The following is a 27013-nucleotide window of genomic DNA, read 5'->3' as shown; positions in this document are numbered from 1 at the left end:
GTTTTGCACCACATGCTGCAGCTAATTTTCTAATTACGTGGTATCCTGCCATCCATCTATTTGCCGAACCAGGATTAGCAAACATGTATGGATTAGAAGTGGGTACAACATTTGCTTGCTCTCTAATTTTCAACATTAATGTTATGAATTTTTGAATTTGGGGAAAAAATAAAATTGCTATACATTTAGAACCCTTGCCTCCAGTAACTACCCTTTTGAATCGTTAACCTAATACTTTTTCAACAGTTGTTAGTGATTCAAGAAAAGCATTTTTATTTGTAATATCGAGAATTCTATTGTAAGTGGATATTTTGAGATATTGTACATTGCCCATACGTTTTCTATTAAATGCAACAGTTAGTGCTAAAACGCACTCTGTTAATATCTTATAATTTACGGTAATGTTGATGTTATCTAACAGTTCATTATATGCAGCCTTTGCCAAACTATGTACGTAAGTTTGAAATGCTTGTATGTCTTCACTTAATGAAAGAGTTGTAGGTTTTTCCCATTGGCGTTCATTTAACACCTTTAAAGCTATGCTTGAAACTTCACTACACCAATGACCCTGAATTAATTTTCTAAGATCTTTTATTTCTTTTTTTTTCTATTCCTATCTTCCCATGTAATATTAGGTAATTGTTTCTTCTCAATTACTAGTTTTAGGGCAATATTACACATTATTTTTAAATTGGTACCCATATGTAATGCTAATGACGGAGCTTTGTAGCACTTCTCCACAGGATCATAGGAACTTATTTCCTTAGTTGCAGTTATAAGATTTTGGAAACATACTGGTTTCATTGCACTAAAAAGTCCCACAATTGATTTATCGATATTTTTAAGAGCTATTAAAAGTCTTAATATTTCCCTCATTTTATTAGATATGTGTGTAGAGATTTGTTGTCTTTTGTGTTTGTTCAAAAGGTGTTCACCATATAAATAAATAAGTGTGTCGCTTTTTGCAACTAAACTTATATTATCTGCTCTCATAATGGCAAATACTTCTTCTTTTAGCCATGCTGCTTTCAAAAAATCTTGATTTTTAGAAATCATCGACACCAAAAAATCTTGGCTTTTAGTTAAACATCTTCTCCCAGGATTTATTTCACCGATTGGTTTTTGATTGCAAACTTTTACATGTTCATAAAAGCGTTTTTGAGTAATGCCCTAGGCAATATATGCATGCAAAGTATTCCGTTTCGGGGTTACTGGAAGTTCTTACAGGATTTGTTAAATTTTTTTCAGTTTTCAAATGAAAGTACCCTTGTTTTCTCAAGCAGACACCATCGACAATCGTTCTATGCTTCTTGGCGGAATATTTTTAATTTGAATCACTTGTTGATTATTAGAGTGATGTCTGAACAAATGTCTGGTAAAATGTGTAATTACATCACCAAAACAAATAAAACAAATTGTTGGTCTTTCTCTGGCAGATGACTTCTTCTTGTACTCGTAATTATGAATGTAATTCTGAAAATAGGTTAGAGGAAATAGTTAGAGAAAATAAGTTATTCTGTTTGGCTATAGGCAGTCAGATGACACTACACATTTCTAGTCCTACTATATTAAGTACGTTTAATAGCTAACAACTATTAAATTTTAACAATTATTTCTGACTTATTTCTTATTTCTGACTTTTTAAGTTTGTGCAAGGGCGAACAAATATTAATATTTTCAGTTAACAAATATTAACAAGACAAATTATTTTACTCCCCTTTTATCTATAGTATCAGAAAATAGTTTGGATCCATAGGTTTTTGCTTGGTAATGAAGCATAAGCAAGGGAAAAAGATAATAATGAAAAATTGTTGTTAGATTGACGACAAATGTTTCCTAGTTTGGTTAGAAATATGATAATTCTTAATTGAAAGTATCAAAAATTAGCGTGAAATTGACTGAGGCATTGCAGGATGATATGCAGGCCAAATAAATGAGACAGTGATAGAAATAAACAAATAGTTCTGGACTACGGCACTGATAATAAATGACATAAATACGTAGAGATAACAAGATATTTGGCACACTTTATTAGGATTACATAAATGATAAAAAATTTTCTTTTTGGAATAACTGTGGTCAGCAAAATAAATTTTTGGACTGAATTTTAAATATTTTATAATTAATTTATTGGTCGAAAATTAAGTATGTAATAAAGATAAATAAGATTACTTACCCGTTTGATCTCGAGCCGCCAATTCTAGTAAGAAACGAGAACGTTTCATTTTTAAAAAACTTAACCAACTTGAAACTACACACTACACATTTATTTAAAAGTTTTCGAAAGTAAAGATCAATGTGTTCAACAAAAAATGTCTTACTAAATTTAATAATTGGCAACATCGCCGGGCGGCGAACAAGCATAAGGGCACAATGATTAGTATATAGATGGGATTCGAAAAATCCATCATATATTTTAGGATTCCTTTAATATGTATGTTATAATATTTAGTATATGCGAAAAATACCTCCCTTCTTACGTTGCGATGCCGGGCCACCACTAATCTGTATAATATACCGGGGTGATATAATATATAGATATTATAAATTCATTATGAAAATTATGAACGAGAAAAAAATTATCTAGCCTTATTAATAGCTTTAATTGTTGGTTCTTTCAACTTAATTTGGTTATTACAAATCTACTCCCAACTTTTCCAATTCTAGTGCTGTAAAAACCATTTTACGAAACAACAATTTTGCTTAGGAGAGAGTTGTTCACATTCGGCCCCATAATTGTTTTTAGGTAAAAAAAAATCGGTTGCCTGTAAAGTCGGTTTTACGGGCGAAGATTTTACGTGACAACGTCTTTTTCTCGGTAGAATATTTATTGATATGAATATTATTAAATTGCACAATAGGAACAAGGAATTGAATGAAAATAAGAATTGCACAAATTTTAACTATAGAAATATATTTTGTTTACTAAAACATTGTACATGTAAACTTAAACTTAACTAATTTCTATTTGAGTGATTTTGTTGAGGATAGGACGATGATAGGAGAAATAGCATCGCACCAGCGGACCGACCATGTTTGAGTGGGAGAGAGACGCAAGGCATTCGCCGGTCCGGCGGGCCTCTCTCTCGTTCGGTGACTCATCGTAACAGACGTGAGCGGGCGTTACACTTTTTCATGAGTGACTCCGAGCCACAACCTAATTTAAGACGTTGTCACGTCAAAAATACAAAAAGTGTTCCATTATATTTAATTTGCAAATAAAAAAGTAAAATTTATACTTTTGTCCATTTAAAAAGTAAAACAATTTTGTTGAATATATTTTAGTTTTTTGTTAATAATTAAATAAAATATATATTATACTCTGGCTGATTGTGCCCGCATTGGGGGTACAATCAGCCAGGCCAAGAGGCACTTTGGGCCGCAATGTTTTAAGGTATATAGAAACGGCATTGTTACAAGTTAAACAGTTTATTAAAAGAAACGTTATAAAACATTGTTTTGAACGTACAAAATATGGAAAAGTAAGAAAATTAGCACATCAAAAAAGAACTAATGAACTAAAAGCATTATTAACTAATAACTAAAAAAGATATTTACTTAAACGTAATTCCTTCAAAGTTATAGTGAAATGCCACCGTCCAATCTCTTTTTTTCGCAGGTTTCTGTATCCCCTATTTTAGGAAAATAAAATTTATTAGAATTTCCCCTGCGCCGCAAATATTTAACAAAATATTCAGAATCAGATATTATTTCAACCACATTTCCAACATAATAAACCACTGTTGTTTCAGTTCAAATTTTACTAATATGAAAGTGTCTTTTATGAGTTCCTCTCCGGATTCAAAAGGTGCAAGACTTTCATTGTCATCCGAGTCGTCACAAAAAATACTCACTTCCGATTCACTGCTAGAGCTGTGATTAAAAACTTTTTTTTTAATTTTTTTGATTTTTGCTTTCTTTGGTTGTTCATCCCTACTGGTTAGGAATTTTTGGTTCTTTCTTAGATTACTGTCCTCTTTTTCTGATTTCACTTTTTCTTTTATTTTTTTTTTCATTTTCTATTTCTTCCAATCGCTGTTTTTCAGGGGTTTCTGTATAAATTCTAGATTTTCCTTGGTTTGCTTTAATTTTTCTTTTTTTATCTTGACGTTTTTCAACTAATGGGAAAGGTCTTACATATTCAGGACTACGAGAATTTTGCTCGGAACTGTTTCGTCTCCCTCGATCCCCGACTTTTCATTATTATCTTGTACAGAGTCATCAAGGACTACGCCGACACTTTTTGAAGTAGATGGCTGATTACTTATTTCAAAATCTGCATCTTGATTTGAGATATTTTCACGTCTTGATTCATTCTTATAGACCTTAGTGGCATTAAAATCTGCGAAGTTTGTAATATTTTTAAGGAAAAATGCCTCTAAAAATGGTCGTTTTGTAATTTTTGAGATATCTTTAACAGCAAAAGTTTTTCCCGGATTATTTATCATATACTCATTTAAGCACTCTGGATATTTTCAATTTGGTCAAATCTTCGCGTAGTCAAAAACCATTGATCTTATTTATTCGTAGGTTAAGCCATAATTCATATTAGAACGTTGCTTTATGTAATCCACTAGCATGTCTTCTTGTGAGCAAAAAAATATACTTCTTGAAGCGTACTTGCCTAAAAAGCATATATTTATTCATCTATGATAAACAAGTACATCAAAAAAATATTTAAAACACAAGAACAATCAACTAACCTACTATTGCATTTTCGCTCTCGTATCCATGATCGTCACACTTTTGTAAAACACTTCAACCTTCATTGTTCTTAATATTTTTTTATGCGAGATTGCAAAGATTGTCTTTTTAAATTCAACGTTCTTGCTTCCTCTCTATTTCTTGAAAAGATATTTTGTAGAGCATCTTTTATGCGCTGCTCACTTATATTTGCTAGATCTGTTTTATTTTGGTACTTTCTTACCATCTGCAATACAAAAAAACATCAAAATAATCACTAAAACTACTACCAAATTAGTGTGGGGCACAATCGGCCATTGCCGAATGTACCCCGTTAGGCCGACCGAAAGTACCCCACCTGACTTTGCAAGCATAAAAAATTTATTGTGCCTTCTGGTCAAAGTTAGAGGTTATGTCAATGAATATTCTGAAACTAAAGATTTTTAACCTAATATGAGCCAATTTTTACAAAAATATGTGAACAGCAACTATCTAAATCACATAAAATATATATTTTTAAACTTACCTTTAGCTTGAAAAAACACACTTAAAAACAAAACAAATATTTGGACGCTGTTTATTGCATAAATACCATTAACTAAATTGAAGATGGATTGTTGCCACATTTCTAGCGAACAATCGGCGCGAAATTCTGCTTATTTAAAATTTTATTTGCAGTGGCTGAACCTGCCTCCAGGCCGAATGTGCCCCACTCTCCCCTACACTAAAAAAGGAAAAATTAAGGTTTGACTTTAAAGTTATAGGAGCACAAGATATTAAACAAATATATTGTGCAATATTTCACTTGGCACACCAGATGGAAAAACCTTTCTATTACCATATTAATTTCAGTCAGCAAAGTTACACAAAGAAGTGTGCAAAACATAGGTATGTACAAGAATTAAAAACTCTTTCATGAAAAAAAAAAATCAATCTAGAAAAGTGTGGATAACCTTAACAGAAGGATTATCACAAACATACTTTTGATGAAAATTTTTTCTTTGAGAATCAATATTTAGAAGAATCGATAGAGAGTGAATTAGTGAACCCACATCATATGTTCAAGTTGACACAATACAAAAACTATTGGAAAAACTGAACGAATGTTAAAAAGAAAAATCTGAAATTCAGAATTTAAGCAAGATAGCAAAAGATTTTAAGATTAACAAATTTGATGGAAAGAATACAAATGCAAACCAATGGCTATCTGAATTTGAAAAAGAATGTGAATGTTTTGTAGTACTAGAAGAAAAGAAAAATATTGAAATCTTAAAATTTTTTCTTAAAAAAGCAAGTATGGATTATTGGTACAGCTGTATGATATTCAAATTTATGGTGAAATCAGATTGGAAAGGCTAAAAGAAGAATTTTGTGAAACTTTTGGAAGTAAAGAGTGGTCTCCAATTCGATATGCTCACACATTTAAATACTAAACTGGTTTTTTATTAGAATATGCAATAAAAAAGGAAAAGCTACTACTGCAGGTCAGTACATCCATTGACACAAGTACATTAATACATTTAATAGCTATGGGCCTACCAAATAATGTAAGGAATGTTACAATATACTTTTTATACAGATTTATACAATGAGATAGGTAAACTTGAACACCTTGCAACTAAAAATCTAATAAAAATGAAAAAACTCATTGTAAAATATGCGAAAATGCAAACAAAGAAAATGATTCTATTCTGAGGAGAATTGCTAGTTTTGGAATTGAACAACGAGAATCCAAAAAACTTACAATAATACCATTAATTGTCTTCAAGGTAAAAATAAACAACACACGGGATGTTATTGCACTTTAGGATCCAGGATCCAATGTGTCACTGATACATTCAAAGATATTGAAAATAAAACAAAAGGAATGGAATATTTAACATTAATTAATGGTAGTTCAAAAACAAAAAGTATGGCTACATTAACATTATTAAAATAAATTAATTAAAATTTTAAATGTTGAGAAAGAAATGAATGTTTTTATTATGGAAAATGAAGAATTTAAGTACGACTTTTTAGCTAGTTTGGACTGTTGTTTAAAATTTAATATCACAAACATTAGGTGACATAAACAAAAAAATTGAAAAAAAAGAAAAAATGTCCGCTAATTTTTGGGAAAAATAATGTTTCATCAAAAAATTATACCATACAGAGCAGTTATACTTGACCCACTATATAAACTATTAAGGAAAGATATTAAGTTCATTTTTACAAAAGAATGTCATGAAGCCTTTAATAAGATAAAAACTTCGTTGTGTTCACAACTAATTCTGAAGCAAAAAAGGAAACAGAAGCACAAAAGAAGAAAAAGCAATATATCTTGAATGCTTAGCCATAAAATAAGCAGTAAAATATTGGCAACGTTGGCTAATAAGCAAAGAATTTAAGGTATATTCTGACCATAAACCTTTTTAGGATATGAATTTTAAAGCTATAACGGAAGAAAAATGAGGTGATTTGGCTTACTACTTATCCCAATACAACTTTAGGGTTAAATAATAATCCAGTGGAAACAAACCAAGAAGCTGACTGACGGAGCAGAAATCCAGTATTATAACAAGAAGAAAACTTTTACGATTTTATTAAGTTTGTAAACCACTATTATAGTGATTTACTAATGAGTGAATCAACAAGAAAAATTAACATAATAGATGTTGCAGAGATAAAACAAGATCAAATAGATTTACACAATAGTAATTTGACATTTAAGAATGGAATCTATTATAGAAAACTAAGAAAAATAAAGAACATTTTAATATCAGAAAAATTTAGTCTAGATCTAATAAAAAGGACACATAATACATACTGCCATTTAGGACAAACACAGATGATAAACAAAATAACTTCATTTTATACAGCAGAAAAATATGCAATAACTGTGAAATTTGTTTGAAAAAGAAATCAAGAAGAAAACGAAAATATGGATGCATGTCACAGCAAAACGACAATTTGAAATAGTTTCTATAGATACAGTTGGAGATTTGGTGGGTGTAGGTCAACAAAGAAGTACCTCCATATATTAATTGACCAATTTACAAGGTACGTTTATATTTTAATATATTTTAACATCTAAGAATGAAAGTGCAATATAAAATTGACAAACGGTAACAGACATTTACTAAGTGGACGAAGTGTTAACAGATCAATACCCAGGAATAAACTCAAAAGAATATAAACAATTTCTTAAGCATAATAATACAAAACTGGTATTCACTGCCGTTGGTGCACCATTTTCTTATAATACAATACGCTCATAAACAAAATAAGCTGTAAAATTAATAAAACAAAAAACAAAGTTGCATGGGAAACAGTTGCACAAAAATATATAGAATCCTACAATAAAACAGATCTTACGATAACAAAGTTTTCTCCAAAATACAAAACACAAACATACTACCTGATGAAATAAGGAGGAAGAATTAAGTAAAGATAGAAAATTAAAATATAGATTAAAATCACATGAATACAACAAAAGAAGATTTGATGCACATCGAAAAGACCTACAACTTAATGTTGGAGATCAAGTATATGTGGAAAATGGTAATAATTTAAATAGGGCAAAACTAAATGAATTGCGAGCTGGACCATACACAATTAAAAAGAAGTGGTCAAATTTAATTTACGAATTGGACACTGGACACAGAAAAGAAGAGTCAAACCTGTTCCACTTCACAAAAATAACACCGTCGTTTGAAGAATCCAAAAATGAACACACAAATGCCAGTCTAGTGCTCACCTGAAGGGGGTGGGGGGAGAGATGTAAAGAAAATCCCAACATACAATATCTGCTGTCGAGATTTTCTTAAATTTGAATTTTACCAATGGTACGCAAGATTTCCAAGCAGCTTGAGATGAGTAACAGTGACAAGGGAAAATAGACATTATTAATTCATTATGAAAATTATGAACGAGAAAAAATGATCGAACCTTATTAATATTAAACTTTTCTAATTCTGTAAAATCCATATTACACACACACTAAGTACTGTTATGTAGTAGATACATACCTGTTCGGCTGGTTGATTGCCTCCTATACAGTTGCGATCACGATCGGTAATAGTTCTAACGAAATTCATGCACTTAGTATTTGTCTGGGAGTGTTGAGGGTCTTTGTCGGGTAGCAATATTGGATAACAATGATCAGGAATGTTAGCAAGTTCAAGTAATTGGCCATCATTGGAGCAACAACGAGTACTGTGGGGCTCTAGAATAAAAGTAATTATTATTTGCTTACATTATAGGTATCGACTTTAATTTTTTATTAAATTTAGTTATACAGGAAGTCGCAAAAAAATTGATCAGAAACTGCACATTGGTTTCTTAAATGAAAAATAAGTGGAGGTGCACTTTAAAAATCAGTTATAAAAAAATGAGTTAGTTACCTCTTGTTTCATCAGCAATACACGTTTAATAATTAGCTGCAAAATTAAACTCAATTTTGGGTGGTATCAAGTGACTTTATTACAAAAGTTTTAGTCTAAAGTGATTCTGTTGTAAGTGGCTAATTGGGTAAATGTTTACTAAATAACAAAAACAAGTGCAATAATATATTTATATTCCTATAGACAAAACAGGATTCGATAAATAGATCTGGCTTTTTTGTCTAAGTGGGTTTTATCGTTAGAAAATAAAAGTGAACAGATCTGCACTTAGGCATTGTAAAATTATTAAACTTAACACTTTAATAGGATTAAATTAAATTAATAAATTCAATTTAGCACTAATAGTGACTCAACCGATAAAGGTTTCAATAAAAGGAGAAGAAATGAGGATGAACAAAAGAAAGAGACTATTTCGAAATAAGAAAGAAAAGATAACTAGAACACCAGTTAAACAGAACAAAGATGAAAATGTCGATAAGAAACGCAAGAGATATGGCGTAATACACAAGAAATGCGAAGAGAGCAGAAAGAAATTTGACATGAAATTAATCAAATAAGACAGGAACATTAATTTACAAAGGATGAATATGAAAGAATAAAGAAAGAGAACGAGAGGATGAAACAAGAAGTAAGCAGGTTAAAGCAGAATGTGGAGAAAATAGAAAGAGAAAAAAGGACATATTGTGGTAGTAAACGGCCTCCAAATACAGACAGCAGATTTCAATATATTGCAAAGTACTATGACCATTTTTCTTGCAGAAAAATTAAAAGGTCAAGTTCAGGTGAAGGCAGCGAAAAAGATAGGAGAAAGAGTATGTAAGCTAGACTTTGATAATGCTAAAAACAAAGAAAAAATTATGCAAAATAAATCCAAACTGCAAAAAATTAGGAACCACCGCAGATTTTAATTACGATCTAAATAAGACAAAGGCCAAATAAAGAAAAAATGAACGGAAGTATAGTAAAAATTGGGTTCAATTAACTAACTATAGCAATAAAAGAATGGAAATGGAACAGGAACAAAAGAAAACTAGAAAAAAACAAAAATGAGAAGTAAATGAGAAACTGGAATATAAGGTAACGAACATGACAATGGATAAAAAAACAAGTAAATAAATATTAATGGACAAGAAAGAGAAGTGCAAAAAAGAAAACAAGAAAAATTAAACAAAGCGAATAAAAAAGAAATATCGAAGTTGGGAACCTGGAATATTAGAAGTATACAAGGCAAAGAAAAATAACTGGAGATGAAGTTTTATGAAAGAGGGCTAGATATACTGACTATATCAGAAACTATAAAAAACAAGGACAAGGAATGGTAAAAATAGGATCATGTATATATATATATATATATATATATATATATATATATATATTTATATATATATATATATATATATATATATATATATATATATATATATATATATATATATAGTAAAATAAAGGTAAAAGATATCGGCATAGCTCGCAATAAAAAGAGAAAAATATAAAAAAAAACCTCAGAGTCTTCTAACATTATTGCCACAAATTGGTCGCATTGCTCCTGTAGTGATCCTTTCCCAAGTTAATATGCTCCTTTTCTAACTTGGCTGCACCGTACTGAAGACGACCAATAGTCAGAAATACGTATATACGGTTGCCTTATTTTTCTCTTTTTATTGCGAGCTATGCCGATATCTTTTACCTTTATATATATATATATATATATATATATATATATATATATATATATATATATATATATATATATATATATATATAAATTAATCTATATATACATATATATATATATATAGAGAGAGAGAGAGAGAGAGAGAGAGAGAGAGAGAGAGAGAGAGAGAGAGAGAGAGAGAGAGAGAGAGAGAGAGAGAGAGCAGCCGCAGGGGTGGGATGCATAGTGCAAACCAGTTTAACAGAAGGAATAAGTAATTGGAAAGTATGGTCAGAGAGAATATTATCAGTTGAGATGAAAGACAAAAATAAGAATTTAAAAATAATGATGACTCGGCTTATGATAAGCATAAATTTTGGTCACTGAACAAGCAAAAGGAAGTATATATTTAGTAGATGACTTTAATAGCAGAATAATCGCAAATGACCAGGAATAAAAAGAGGTATCAGGAAATTACGGAGAAACAGCACAGTATAAAAGAGAGAGAAAGAAATACAGAAATAGGAAGTTGCCACTATTTAGTAGTAATGAAAATATAACAAAATCGGTCAGATAATAAAAACTTTAACAAACTCCAAGAAAAGAAACAAGAATATGAAACTATTAGATCATAAAAATTGAGAAATAAAGAAAAAAAAAGATAGAGGGTCTAAACTTTGAACAACTATGGAAGTACTTCAAAGAGGTTATAATAACCACAGCGACAGAAATATGTGGAACAAGTAAGAAAAGCAATAAAAAAAACAAACTGCATGGTAGAATAAAGAAATAAAACTACAAATTAAACGAAAGAAAATTGCTTGGAAAATATATTTACAAAATAAAGCACCAGAAAACTATGAAGAATATATAAAATACAGTAGATTAGTAAAATAATTTGTAACCAAAGCAAAAAAGGACAAATGGACAGAATTTGGTGAAAAGATGAGAACAAACAGTAAAGAAAATAAAAAACTGTTCTGAATGAAAATGAAATGAAAATAATCAAATGGAGAGAATATTTCCAAGAGATGCTATAAACTCACTACTATCAAGAAGAAAACAATCTGTTGATCTAGAGAATAGAAGATGATAATGTAGGTCCTGTAACCATAAATGATCGGCAAAATGCTATTGCAGAAATGAAAAACGAAAGGGCACCAGATTATGACAGAATAACAAGTGAAATTACATAAAAATGGGACAAAGTACAACAGGGTTATTACTAAAGATATTTATTGCCGTATGGAGAGCAGAACCGATTCCAGTCGACTGGAAGAAGGCTCAGATAATACCGATTTATATAAAGAGCAATAAAACGGATTGCAATAACTACAAAAGAATAACACTCTTAAGTACTGCCATTAAAATATACGAAAATCTATTGAACAAAAGAATAACATAAAAGATAGAAAAAATAATAAAAATATGTATCTGGCATATATAGACCTTGAAAAGACATGGTATCAAGGCAAAAATTATGGAAAATATTAGAGAAGAGAGAGAGGTATTAGTAACAAAATGATAAGGGTAATTAAGAACATTTATAACAGTAATATAAATTATGTCATCAGTCAAAAAAAAAACATCAAAACCATTTACCACAAGCAGGGGTGTGAGACCAGGAGGATGATTTAGTGCAACGATATTTATAATATACATGGATGAGATAATTAAAGAATATAACATAAAAGTGAAAAAAATGCATGTGGGTTCTGGAAATTTAAGAAGATTAGACATTTTAGAAGGAGCATTCGCTGACGACGTCGTCATATTGGCCGAAAATGAGAAATAACTGCAAAGAAATATAGAAACATGGAATGAAGTACTAAAAAAATATGGACTGACAATTAATAAAAATAAAACAAAAGTTATGGTGATAGGAGAAAATAAAGAAGAAGAAAAGATAAATATAAAAATAGATTACGTAAAAACTCTAAATACAAATATTCTCATTTGAAAGCTCTATAATTATTTAAACAATCTTTGTTTAAAAATATTACAATTGTTTTTAATAATTTAATTACATTAATAAAAATAAATTTCACAATAATATAATTTTATGTTATTGTATTCAATTTATATAATTACATTTGGGAAAATTATTATTTATTTCACATAGAATTATTATGACATAATTTTTTTCACCTCGAAAGTATCTTTTTTTAACAAATTAATTTTTAAAGTGTCTACTTCTTCAGCAACGTTGTGCACTTTGTATGGGGAAAAAGCATTGAACACGTAATTTATTTGGCTGCCGATACCGTCACCACTACGCATATTGGTCTCAAAGTCGCACAGCTCGAGAACGGCTCGACGGATAGTCACGTATGAGATCTCGTGTGAAAGGGAAGAGGGTAACTAGTACCATGACAGAAAAAACCAACATGGCGGCATTGCCAAAATGCAAAATTTCTGAACCCATATGTAGTAATAGATTTATAAGCTATTACTCACATCATCCAAATAACATGAAAATGAATCTTATAACAGGATTAAAATAACGTGTTTTAAGGCTTTCCCATCCAGATTATCTACAAGGAGATCTTCAGTTGTTAAAAAATATTTTAATTGAGAACTCTTATCCCCCAGATATGCTACATAGGATTTTTTTGTTTCGTTTCTCTTGTTTAGTTGTTAATCTTTAATGTTAAGTTATCGTAGAGTTTTTATAACATCTATAAAAAAAACCCTACAAATTGTTTTTTATTCGAATAAATCAATGAAGTAATTGACGACTTTTATTTGCCAATTATTGACCGATAAAACCTCTGCTATTCAACCATTGAATATATTCCAAATATGTATATACATATATATATATATATATATATATATATATATATATATATATATATATATATATATATATATATATATATATATATTTCAAATTATTTTTCGACCGTACTGTTTTAAATATTGATTTATAGTATCAGCAATCGGTCAGGAAATAAAACTCTAATTGTTCAGTCTCAATATTTCGTTACGATTTTGTGACTTCTTCAGGAGAAAACTGTAAATTTATTAGAATAATTAATTATTATATGTAAACAAAGTGAATATTTTAATACTTACAACTATAAAAAAAATTTAAATTATTTTAGCATATCTAAATAAATGACATATTTGTTTGATTTTATTTAGGAGTTATGGTAACCGCAATATTTTATAGAGTGAATTCCCATTGTACAATTTTTAGTGAGTAGGTTAAAATAAACAATTACTATGACACTATTATAATATAATATAATTATAATTGTTTATTTTAACCTACTCACTATTTTCAAAGACACCAATAAACGTACAGGTGTATGCCAAGGGTCAAATAATAGAACAGGTAAATTCCATAAAATATTTGGAAACAAATATCAATAGTCAGTGTAATCCAAAAAAATAAATCCTATCCAGAATTGAACAAGCAAGGAAAACATTCATGAGCATTAAAACATTTTTTACAAGATCAGACCTTAGTCTACAGCTTAGAATCCGAATGATCAGATGTTACGTTTTTTCTATCTTACTGTATGGCTGTGAAAGTTGGACAATGGACTCTGAAATAGAAAAAAGAATAGATGCCTTTGAGATGTATATATACAGACGAATGTTGAGGATTCCATGGGTACAAAGAGTTACTAATGTTGAGGTACTTCGTCGCATGTGTAAACAAAAAGAATTACTAAGAATAATCAAAGAGAGGAAAATGCAATACTTGGGTCATGTGCTGAGAGGCGAAAGATATAAATTACTTCAAGTTATACTGGAAGGAAAAGTACAGGGCAAAAGATCAGTAGGAAGACGCCAGAACTCGTGGCTGAAAGACCTGAGGAGATGGTTCGACCGCTCATCCGCAGAGATCTTTCGCGCAGCAGTTTCCAAAACTACAATTGCCATTTGGATCGCCAACCTTCGAAAGGAGACGGCGCAATGAGAAGAAGAAGACTCACTAAAAATTGTACACGAAGTAGCGGCCGAGGCCACTAGAGGCAAAATCTATGCCGAGACAAAGCTGAACCGAGGCATAGGCAAGTGAAAAAGTAAACGGGCTTAGCCCGTCGGGATACTCCCTGTAATACGATTGGGATGACACTGTGAGGTGTAATATTTTAGAAATTACACCTGGCAGCCACGGCCCCAAGGTTAGGGAGATGATAAATTCAAGCGGATCCCACTCTAGTTTTGCCTAGAGCGTGAACTTCCGAGTAAAGGTACTGGGTGGTAGAAGCCGTGCTGATAATGGGTCAGACGGGCAAAAAATAAGCTTCCCTCCAAAGGTCGGAGAGCCCACCACAAGACAAGATAAACCAACGTGGAAGCTAAAGCCGCCTGTAATTAAATTACAAAGAGTCTGCAAGACAGGAGCAATACTAGACATTGCTCAGAAAAAGAAGGTGATAACGTCGAATAGACTATCGAGAAGCGGACGAGAAACTTTAATCCAAGCGAAAAATCCAAAAGATTACAGGACTATGGTGAAAATCATGGAGGAGTATAATCAAAAAACACCTATACAATGGATTGCCTTGCCACTAGACGAAGATTTAAAACCAAAAATGGTTTTAAGAGTACTTTAAGAGTAGGACTATCTCCAAACGCAGATGGTACAGAAGTGTTCAATACTCTTGATAAGAGTATGATATCGAATATGAATCGAAAAAGAAATGATTTTCAGAAACAGCGACAAAAGAAATTTACCAATGTTTGTGTTGACACTAGAGAAGGAGGACGTGGAAAAAGCCAGGCGCATCACTAAACTAATGCAATGAAGGTCCACATCGAGGACCTCAGAAAAGCAACTGGGCCCACGCAGTGTTTCAACTGCCAGGGGTACCACCACGCCCAGAGAGAGCATGCTTTAAGACACCTCGATGCGTACGATGCAGAGAAAATCACTCCATAATAAATTACCAAATGCCCCGATAACAGGCGGCCAAATTTGCCAACTGACAGGTACAACACCCCGCAAACTTCAGAGGATGCCCCAGATGTCCAACCTGGGGAAAAAACGACCACAAAGACAACAAGCCCCGCAAAAAAAGCCGCAACAAACATCAAGTGGACCTTCCTACGCACAGGCAGCGAAAGCGCAAACACCCGAGAATACCATCTTAATCTCGAAACAACAGCAAGACAGACTAGTGAACTCAGTTAAGGAATTGGTCACTAAAATTGTCCACAAGGCGATCGCAGACATAAAGCTAGCACTCAACTAGTGCAAGCAAATAGTGGATACTTGGGGATAGGCTCCTGAAACCCAGGAGGCATGAGGACCAACCAGAATATACTGGACAAACTGGAATAGATATGAAATGGATGTCGTGGCAATACAGGAAACAAAGCTCATGAACAACATCAACATCGTTTCCGGGCTACGACATATACAGGAACGATAACATAGCAAGATCAGGTGGCACAGCAATATTAGTGAAAAAATGCATACGTCATATCAGAATTCTAACACCACAACTAAATACTATGCAAGCAACAACAGTAAGAATACAAATGAGGCAAAGAGAAGTCAGGTTTACCTCTGCCTACGTAAGACCACAAGATCTACTAATCAAAGACGACCTAAATACGTTCCTAAACGATGAACCCTCAATTATAATAGGATACCTATATGCAAGATCCCCAAACTGGAACGACAGAGCTACGAACAGAAATGGAAGACTACTAAACACATAGTTAGAAAACAATGAAGACGTTATGGCAATGGGCCCTACAGACCCAACACACTACCCAGAAAATGGACTTCCTACACATATAGACATTGTAGCAGCAAGAAACCTAGGACTACAAACAGAATTACAAACATTAAATGAAGGCACAACGGACCACAACCCCATCCTATTAGAACTAGGAACGTGAGAAGAGGAAAGTACAATCAAAAGAGTTAAAAAGAAAACAAAGTGAATGAACTTCAAAAGACTCGCGAGCACTGAAATAAATAAAGTTTCAGTAATAGACAACCCACTAGAAATAGAAGACAGAGTCCTAGAGTTGGAAAACATCATCCAACAAGCACTCAGTAACACTACTACAGAAGAGGAAGTAGAAATGCACACGGGAAGTTTTAAGGATATAGCGCAAGAAATCAAAGATTTGATAATGGAAAAGAACAGAGAAAAGCAGACAGCAAGAAGGGCAAGGAACCACGCGGACAAAAATAGAGCAGATAGGTTAAACAGAGAGGTCAAAACAGCACTACAACAAAATCGTATTGAAAGCTGGGAAAACCACATAAGAGTTATGGAGGAACAAAGACCAAAGATGCAAAATATATGGATGCTTCAGAGAATACTGAGAAATAACAGAAAGCCAATCCCTCCATTACATGGAGAAAACGGAATAGTCTACACTACAGTGAAAAAAGAAGAGGTAATGAGGAATACTCTCGAGAGAGACTGTACATTAAATTACCACCCAGACGAGGACATCGACTTCATAGAAGTCGAAAGACAAAGAGAAAGACCCGAACATCCAAATGAAATCATCGCTCCTACATCACCGGAGGAGTTAAACGAGCTAATTAAAAACAGCTCGCCGAAAAAAGCACCTGGTCCAGATCAGGAATAACGAACAGGGCTCTAAAATACTTACCAGCGAGAGCCATAGTATATTTAACAAATATAATCAATGCGATGCTAAGATTCAAGAAATTCCCAAACAGATGGAAAGAGGCCCATGTCATAATGTTACCCGGAAAAAACAGTACATTCCCGCACATTGCTACCTGCAATCAGCAAGATTGTAGAGAAAGTTATACTCAGCGAAACAGACAGACTAGATATAAACTCGAAGCCCCATTCGGTTTTAGATCAGAAAACTCCAGTGAGCTACCAGTACTCAAATTAACAGAGTACATAGCAGCTGGATTTAATAATAAACAATACACAGGAGCTGCTTTCCTAGATGTAAGCAAAGCTTTCGACAGAGTCTGGTATAAAGGACTGATCTAGAAAATGAGAAGATACGGCTACAGCGGAGCAATGAAAAGACTAAATCTCTTCGTACTTGAGCAATCGTAGTTTCAGAGTTCGAATAGAACAAGTCCTATTCGAACTCGGGAATCCGGAGGCTGGATTGCCACAGGTAGCGGTAGTATCACCTCTACTGTACACGATATACACAGCAGATATACCTAGAACACCAGGTACATTACTAGGCCTCTATGCCGACGACACAACGATAGCGGCCAAACACAAAAATGTAGACATAGCGGTAAACAACTTACAAACAGCGCTAAATGACATAGAAGAATGGAGTTTAAAATGGAAAATCGCTATAAACCCCGAAAAGACACAGGTTGTACTTTTTAAAAAGAGGCACCAACAGCCAGAACAACAGGTGACTGTGCAAGACAGCCCCATCGGGTGGAAAAGCGAAGCACAATACCTCAGAGTAATCATGGACAAAGGCTTAACGTTTAGTAAACACGTAGACGCTAAAATACAAAAATCCAACATGGCAAGAGCATCAATAAGAGGCCTAGCAGAAAGAAAAAGCAAACTCAGAATAAAAACCAAAATAAGAATAATAAATAGTATAATTCGTCCTATACTAACATATGCATCTCTCGCTTGGGGACACATATGCTACACAACAAAAAAGAAAATACAAGCGGCACATAACAGCAGCCTAAGAGAAGCAGTAAACGTACCGAGATACGTTGCAGAAAGATTTCTCTTTAGAGAATAACAACAAATTAGAGTGACTGATATAATGAAGGAAAAAGCAAGGACAAAGTTCTCGGAGATATAGAACCATCCTAGTCACATATTGCGAGAGATCATGAGGTACGACGCTTTCCACAGATGGAAGCACAAGAGACCCAAACAACAAATAGTAGAATAAAACCAAACGTTCTAGGGAGAAAATCAGTAAATACACCAGAGAGAAAATAAAACACCAGAGAGAAAACACTACAAAAAACAACAAAAACAACGCACCAAGAAAATAGTTCGTAGCTCAAAAAAACTCGTGCACAATCGCAACGTACAGCGTGGACCCAGTTAATTTTAAGTAGATAATTATTATACTAATATGCACGAATTCTGATTTAATGTTTCATGCATCCTACAAAAAAAAAATCCAAAAAACACACAAAAAACGGCTTCGACCATCAAAAAAAGCAAAAAACTAATAACAAAAACCGGCGCAAGCCACAAAAAAAAAATAATAACAACAACCATTAAAAACCCGGGCACGCAGGGCCCAACCCCTTGAGCACCAAGTAGCCGAATTGAGCCTAGCTCAGACCGGAGACTTGAGGCCCAAGTAAGCAATTTTAGTTCGCGGATAAGCCACAGTAAGATAACAGGATTATAGCGACAATGCGCTGTCCTGAGTTTTGAATTCGGTTAGGAAACCACGTTGTAGTTCTATTACCCAGGACTCCCACATGAAGAGAATTTGGCTGATAGTTGTGCCCCTATCGCGCATCAGAGTTGCAATAGGGGGGAAAGGGATGGTCTGGAGCATTGGAGCGCGGTGGAATGACTCCTGTTTTTACTCGAGTTAATATACCTCGTTCCAATAAATTGTTACTCCCGAACGTAATTCTTGGGGGTAAACATGTCTCACAGGCTGGGTTTAATTAAATTGCTTGCTTGCTTGCTTTTACTTCTCTCGGTACTCCCCGGAGCGCAATACATTATTTTATTTAAATAATTTTCTTTGGCCAACAATAATTAAAATGAACTTCATAACAATATAATTAGATTTAATTTATAAAATTGAATTAAAAATTATTATTTATTTCATATATAAAGTACATTTGTAATTATTATTGCTAAAAGAAAGTTATATATATATATATATATATATATATATATATATATATATATATATATATATATATATATATATATATATATATATATATATATATATATAAATGGCAAACTTCTGTAGCGACAAGCTAATTACGAATAATTATAACTTTTCTATTCAAAAATTAAATACCAGATCTCATATTAAAATTTACGCAATTGGTAATACTTATACAAAAATATATTTATTTCTTCTTTAACCTTGTAGACGTTGAATTTTTCATGTCTGGAATATGAAATATTATATTGTAAGCAATGACATTACAAGAGACCAGGCCGATAATATTTGAGTTTATCTTTTGGCTTTTAAAACAAAGAATGTGTGTTAAATTTAGTAATCGATCAGTCACAATTTGCATCGGTCCACAATACATACAAAAATACCTCCCCTTCGAGAGTTAATTACGTTTCACGAAAATAAATATTATTACAGTTTTTTCTATGTATTATTTGATTTTATTATTTTTTTTTTGTTTCCGTGGAAAATAAGTTTATCAAACACGCATCCACACAACTACGGAACATTGGTGACCCCGCGAACATTGAACATTGAACAATTGGACATTGAACAGTGAACATTCGTGACCCCGTGAACGTTTAAAAAGAATAGTGTTGATAATATACTTTTGCCGGTTAAAACAGCGAATCTGAATCAGTGAAAATGCCAGATAGTGCCAATAATAGTGCTAAAGGAGTGGATCGCGTATCAGTGAAAATCCCACTGTTCTGTGCCAGCGATCCCGTAATATGGTTCCTGCAAGTAGAAAACCAATTTGCACTAGCAAACATTTCCAATGACGCAACAAAATTCATTTATATAGTTGCTAAACTATAAACGGCATACATATCCGAAGTTAGAGACATCATTGTATCACCACCAGCTACAGACAGGTATGTAAAGTTAAAAACAGAAATAATTAGGAGACTCTGCTAGTGCTACTAGTGCATCACAACAACAAAAAATTAAAATTGATATAAGGTTGAATGCTCGAATAAATGAAATTAGAAAAATAAAGGCAGATATCGAGCACAGTTTTATTAATTAAATCTAGCCCAAGTACTTTCGCTCCCTAGAGCACCTTTAGGAGCATTTCGTCAATTTTGGGCTATCCAACAATTGCAGAATGTCATACACTTAAAATTAAACATAAAATTGAACATAACACTACACTAAACAAGGACAAACAGTTTAAAATAATTTAAAAGTCGAATCTACATTCTGGTCGGCATCAGGAGAGAGAGAGAGAGAAATTATTTTAAACCGTTTGTCCTTGTTTAGTGTAGTGTTATGTTCCACTTTATGTTTAATTTTAAGTGTATGCCATTTTGCAAGTATTGGATAGATTGTGTGATTGCGTGATTTTACGTGGCGTTTCGTAGTGGCGGACATTTCAAAGCCTATCATGGGAGCTGATTTTTTATCACATTTTGCTCTTCTAGTAGACATTGCTAATCGTGCTTAATAGAGAGTGCTACAACTCTTCGAACGAAGGGACTCATTAAAGATTGTTTCGAAAGCAGCGTAAAGACAATCGCGAAAGTGTCGCGTTACAATATGCTGTTAGCTCAGTTTCCGGAAATCACACGACCTGCCGGTATTCTGAAAGACATTCAACATCAAACCAAGCACTACATCGATAAAACACCAGGTCCACCCGTTTTCTCTAAGCCTCGACGATTAGCACCTGAAAAATTGCAATGGGTTAAAAAAAGAATTCGAAAATCTTCTGCGACTAGGCATTATAAGACCATCAAAAAGTAAATGGTCTACACCACTACATATGGTTCCGACGAAAGATGAGGAATGGAGACCCTGCGGAGATTATCGACATCTAAGCCAAAGGACTATTGCAGATCGATATCCAATTCCACACATCGAAGACTTCTGTCAGTCGCTAGCTGGTAAGATAATTTTACCAGTAGCAGATACCAGTAGCCACCGAAGATATACCATAAACTTCCGTTACCACACAATTTGGACTGTACGAATATTTATATATGTCTTTTGGTTTAAGAAACGCAGGACAGACCTTTCAGCGTTTCATAGATGAAATTTTACATGGTCTTGATTTCGTCTACGCCTAAATCTATGATATTCTTATTGCATCAGAATCCGAAGAGTAGCATATATTGCATTTAGAAGAAATTTTAAAAAGTCTTAAGCAATTTGGCGTTGTGATTAATCCAGCAAAGTGTCAGTTCGGCAAAAACAAGACTACATTTTTGGGATATACAGTATCAGCAGCAGGGCTCAAACCTCCCTAAGAAAAAGTAGCAGCTGTACAAAATTTTACTCATCCTAAAACAGTGAAAGACCTGCGTAGATTTCTAGGTATATTGAACTTCTACCGAAGGTTCATACATAATGCAGCTGTGCTTCAAGCACCACTACATGATGCTCTTAAAGGAAATGTCAAAGGAAAAGCACCAATTGAATGGACACCACAGCGAATCCAAGCCTTTGAGGACTGCAAAAGTAGTTTAGCTAACACTACTTTACTGAGCCACCCTGTAAACGATGTTGATATCTACATCACTTGTGATGCTTTTGATTTTTGTGCTGGAGCTGTATTACAACAAAAAACGGATACAGGTATGAAACCTTTAGCTTTCTTTTCCAAAAAATTCTCACCTAGTGAAAAGAAATATAGTACGTACGACAGAGAATTATTGGCTATATATTTAGCTATAAAACATTTTAGACATATGATCGAAGGCAAAGATATAACTATATATACTCATCATAAACCAATCACCTTCGTCTTTACGCATAAGCTAGGCAAATGAAGCCCTAGACAATTTCGATATTTAGATTTTATAGGACAGTTTTGCACCAATATTCAGCACATCTCTGGATTAACAAATATTGTAGCAGACGTACTATCTCGAGTCGATAGCATCAAGGAAGATATCGACATCATGGACTTAGCTCTCGCACAAGAAACAGATCCAGAACTAAAAACGTACTTAATAGAGAAAACGTTACAATTAAAGAAAATACGGTTTCCGGAACAGAACGTTAGTTTGTACTGTGACGTAGCAACATCTACAGCCAGACCATTTGTATCGAAAGCACTCCGAATGGCATTTTTTAGCACCATGCATATTCTAGCACATCCTGGAAATCAACAGTTCTGTGAAGATGATCACACAGCGATATGTTTGATTGGCTTTTAATCAAATCAGATGTGCGAAAACAGACTCGAGCGTGTCTACAGTGCCAAAAATCAAAAATATCACGCCACATTGTTTCATCGACTGGAACTTTCCTACCACCTTCCAGCCGATTCGAACATATTCACATAGACTGTAACGAAATATTTTGCCTACCACACGGGGCAATAATACAAGGGGTAGAAAATTGGGGGAAGAAACTACTGGGGGTGGAGAAGGGCAAGCAAAATAATCGAAACATATGCGAACGGCACTCAGGTTTTGGTAGGAGAGCTAGGGTCGTGGATAAGTAAAAGACAAGGGGGTTGGATTGGGACAACTACAAAAAAATGAAATAAAGGGGTACTTATACAAATCTCTTGGGACAAACAAAATAGAAAGAAACAGGAAACACCTCTAGTATTTTATAAAGAGCGCCACTTTGAGGTGCCTAATTATAACCATCACAACAGCTAGTTGTAACTGGAGATATAATTATTAAACATAAAAAACATATCTTTGTGGTCTTACCACAAACAGTTACAAAACATAGAGAACACAAGAATGCTCAAAAAAAAGTACAAAATATTACCACAATAGTCGCAAAATACAAAAAACCTACATGCGTTCTACTGATTTACAAATTCAGGAGATGCTACAAAAACTTACTAATGATACTGACGTATAAACTGTGGTAAATATAAAAATTTTTACAAATAAAAAAATTATCCTTTTAAACAATGAAAGCAATTATTACTTTAGTAAAAAAATGTCTGTCTTTACTTTAAAATTTAAAACATTAAATGTTACCTTGATTTTTCACTAGTAATTTTGCACTAAAACCTCTGAAAATCAAACAGGAACTTACTGGAACAACAGGAAACCATTTCCATAATCTGGAACGAAGATATGACGTAGATGGAGTTGGATCAAACAGGAAAATGACAACAAAACTGGTGGGACATCCTATATACTACTTCAAAATTTCATCAGTGTACTGCACAAATCCCCCAACTATTAGGATACACTAACTACTTAAGGCTTCACTGCTATATACTTCTACACAAAGGGGCCAAAAACAGGAAAACACAAATTCGACGGTGAATTTGCGGATCCATACTTGTGATCCACACAGCGAACCAAGTAAGAATTAATCTACACCTGCACCTACGGCGACCCAAGTACGAATGACGAATTTAAAAATTCGTTCATATAAGTTGAAAATAAACACTGGACAAGAATTAAAACGCAGAAGATTCCATTTCTACGACGTACCAAAATTATTAGGCGACTTCGAATAAAACATTAACAGAAAATGCTGAGAAAGTACACATCTTTAAAATAATAAACAACTCTAAAATGATTTATATCACTTTTCGACGCTAAGAAAGAATTGAAAACATTTGGGTTCCAACACGTACGATAGGAACAAAATTACATCAAAAACGTTCTTAGATCTCTCAAACATATATGAGGGGACCTCAATATATCACATATACGAGGGGACTTCAATATAAAATGCTACAAGACATTATAGTGATGACGATTTATGAAGGAAACAGATACTGTTTAACATGTGTCGACCGTTTCACGCGTTGGCCGGAAGCATTTCTAATGCCCAATCAAGAAGCAGATACAGTAGCAAGAACATTTCTGTTTGGATAGCTCGTTTTAGCACTCCCAAGCGAATCACATCTCTTTAAATCAATCTGCAAGTTAACTAGAACTATCCATTTAAGAACAACCGCCTATCATCTTCAACCAAATGGCATGGTGGAAAGATTTCATCGACAATTAAAAGCAGCAATTCGATACTATGAAAATATTCGATGGATCGAAAACCTACCTTCAGTTTTACTGGTCATGGGCATACGAGTAGCGTGGAGAGAAGATTTAGGTACTACAGCGCCGAACTCGTTTATGGAGAACCATTGTGTTTGCCCAGTGAATTATTGTTTTTGTCACAAAGAAACACCGACGACAGTGCTCACATTTATTTAAAGACACTTCGAAACCAATTCGAAAATCTCCGTCTTAAGCATTCATTGCAACATGGGTCCAAAAGCACTTTTATTTTCAAAGAGATGAAAACCACCACTCTCGTTTTTGTCCGGCGTGACACAATCAAAAACGGTTTAGATAACCGATATCACGGACCTTTTCCAGTAGTTAAACGAGTAGACAAAACATTTTTCGTCCGTGTAAACGGAAAATAAGTAACAATTTCCATCGATAGATTGAAACCTGTGTATGAGGTCGTCCATATGAAAATAACAGTATTCAGAGAAACAAACAGCTACAACAATTTTGAGAACAGCAGACCCAAGAGACAAACGAGATTTACGGGAAGTTAGCAAGCAAGTGTCAGTTAAATTATTTTTTTTTTTCAGTTAAAATATTTTTTAATTGAAACATTTTTTTTTTCAGTGTGAATTTTTTTTTTCTCGTATTAACATTATCTTTTTCTCATATACCTACTTAATTTCCATTGTAACTATGTACGTATTATCCATATTTCTCGAACGGGGCTGTTGTAGCAAAAAAAAATTAATTACAAATAATTATAACTTTTCCATTCAAAAATTAAATAACAGATCTCATATTGAAATTTACATTTTCTCAGTTGGTAATCCTTATACCAGATTATTTAATGTAAATGTATGAATCGATCGAGCAATCGAAGTGTAAACACGCTATCAGTTATAGCAATTAGTGATAATTGAATTTTTAATTTTACCAAGTTTAAAATAATTATTCATAATTTTTATCTACTTATAGTTAATTTTCCTAATCAAATAAGTATGTAGTGATAAGTAGTAGTGAGTGCAGTCTCTTTGCATCTTTAAAACTAAAGTAAGATGCACAATTATTATTTTATTTTGAAGTAAATAAACAATCTACTAAAGTAAGAAATAAAAACAAAGACAGGTTTCTTATTAATTAGTTTTCGTGCCTCTTATCAGTCTGATTTGCTTCAAGGCAGGTCCGGCCTGAGGGGGTACAAATAGTTATTTGAAAATAATGGAACTTCAAAATAATGCTGCAATTATTACTGTCAACAATACTAACAATCAACAACAAAGTTACTCAAGAGCTCTTACCCAACCGAAATTCCCTTTAAAAAATCAAGCTATAGTTTTCAACTCCCTTAATGGAATAAAACTAGAAGAATATCTTATATCCATCGGAACGAAAATTAGTCCGAAAAATATACTTTTCTCGTCTAGGATATCTAACAATAGAATATGTGTTTATCTATCCAGTGTGGCAAAGGTCGATGAATTCATGAACACTGACAATGGAATAATTACAGTAAATTCAGAACAAATTCAAACTCGCAGATTCATTACTCCAAGCCAACGCTTATTATTATCTAATGTGTGTCCATCTATCCCACATGATTGTATAGAACAAGAACTCCGAGAACAAGGCTATAACTTAGTATCTCCTTTAAATTTTCTCAGAATTGGGACAACCAACCCTGAGTATAAACACATTCTTAGTTTTCGTCGTTACATCTATATATCACCTCCCAACAATACGGTCCCAGACTCGATTTTATTATCTCATGATAACATATCATATCGTATTTTTTTGTCTCATGAAAGCCAGCTGTGTTCAAAGTGTAATCAAACAGGTCATTTCTCAAACAATTGCTTAACTGCAGTAAGTCAAGAGCCTACAAACAATACCAACATCCCTACCTCACCAAATGAAATCCCTATCATGACAACTGTACAAGTAAATGAAAAATCTTCACCTTCCCAACCTCTAACCCATAACATAGCACCAAATACACAAAATAATAATAACGATATAGATAAACAACCAACCACAGACATATCTACGCCTTCCCCAAAAATAAAGGAATCAGAAAATGTACAACAAACAGGTTCCAAACGCAGTATTACAGACGTAATAACACCTCCTCCGTCCTCACAAACTGAAGTTACATTTTTAGTACCAACTACGCAGAGAAAGAAGAAATCCAAAACTGATACTGAAGAAGAATCATGCTTGCCCAAAACACATGAACCAAAATCTAATGAAATACTGCCGTTACTGGAACCAACTAGGAAAATATTCGAAGAAGAATCGCTTAAACTCAGTTTTGATGAAATCGTCGATTTCTTTGTAAATGTGAAAGGAAACACAGATCCGTTACGCTTAGTTAAAACATATACCGAGAATGTTCATGATTTTTTGAACCTATTAGCTAAAATTCATCCTTATTACAAAGACCGAAGAATGAAAAACAGAAGCACGAGAATAAGACGTAAGATTATGAAGCAACTAAAAATGGACCCGAT

General features: G+C 33.2%; 1 protein-coding gene across 4 annotated transcripts in view; it reads right to left on the bottom strand.

The window, feature by feature from the left end:
- Positions 1-27013, bottom strand: part of LOC140439760 (peroxidase-like) — a 489498-nt gene that overhangs the window by 227225 nt on the left and 235260 nt on the right. For all 4 annotated transcript variants that reach the window (XM_072529901.1, XM_072529899.1, XM_072529900.1 and 1 more), the window contains one exon: positions 8691-8887. In XM_072529901.1, coding sequence (XP_072386002.1) covers positions 8691-8887 — 197 coding nt within the window. The remainder of the gene's footprint in view (positions 1-8690; positions 8888-27013) is intronic.

The sequence above is a fragment of the Diabrotica undecimpunctata genome, chromosome 4 (assembly GCF_040954645.1).
Source record: "Diabrotica undecimpunctata isolate CICGRU chromosome 4, icDiaUnde3, whole genome shotgun sequence".
NCBI lineage: Eukaryota > Metazoa > Arthropoda > Insecta > Coleoptera > Chrysomelidae > Diabrotica > Diabrotica undecimpunctata.
Note: the sequence above shows the minus strand (reverse complement) of the source record. Positions and strands in the feature narration are given on the sequence as shown.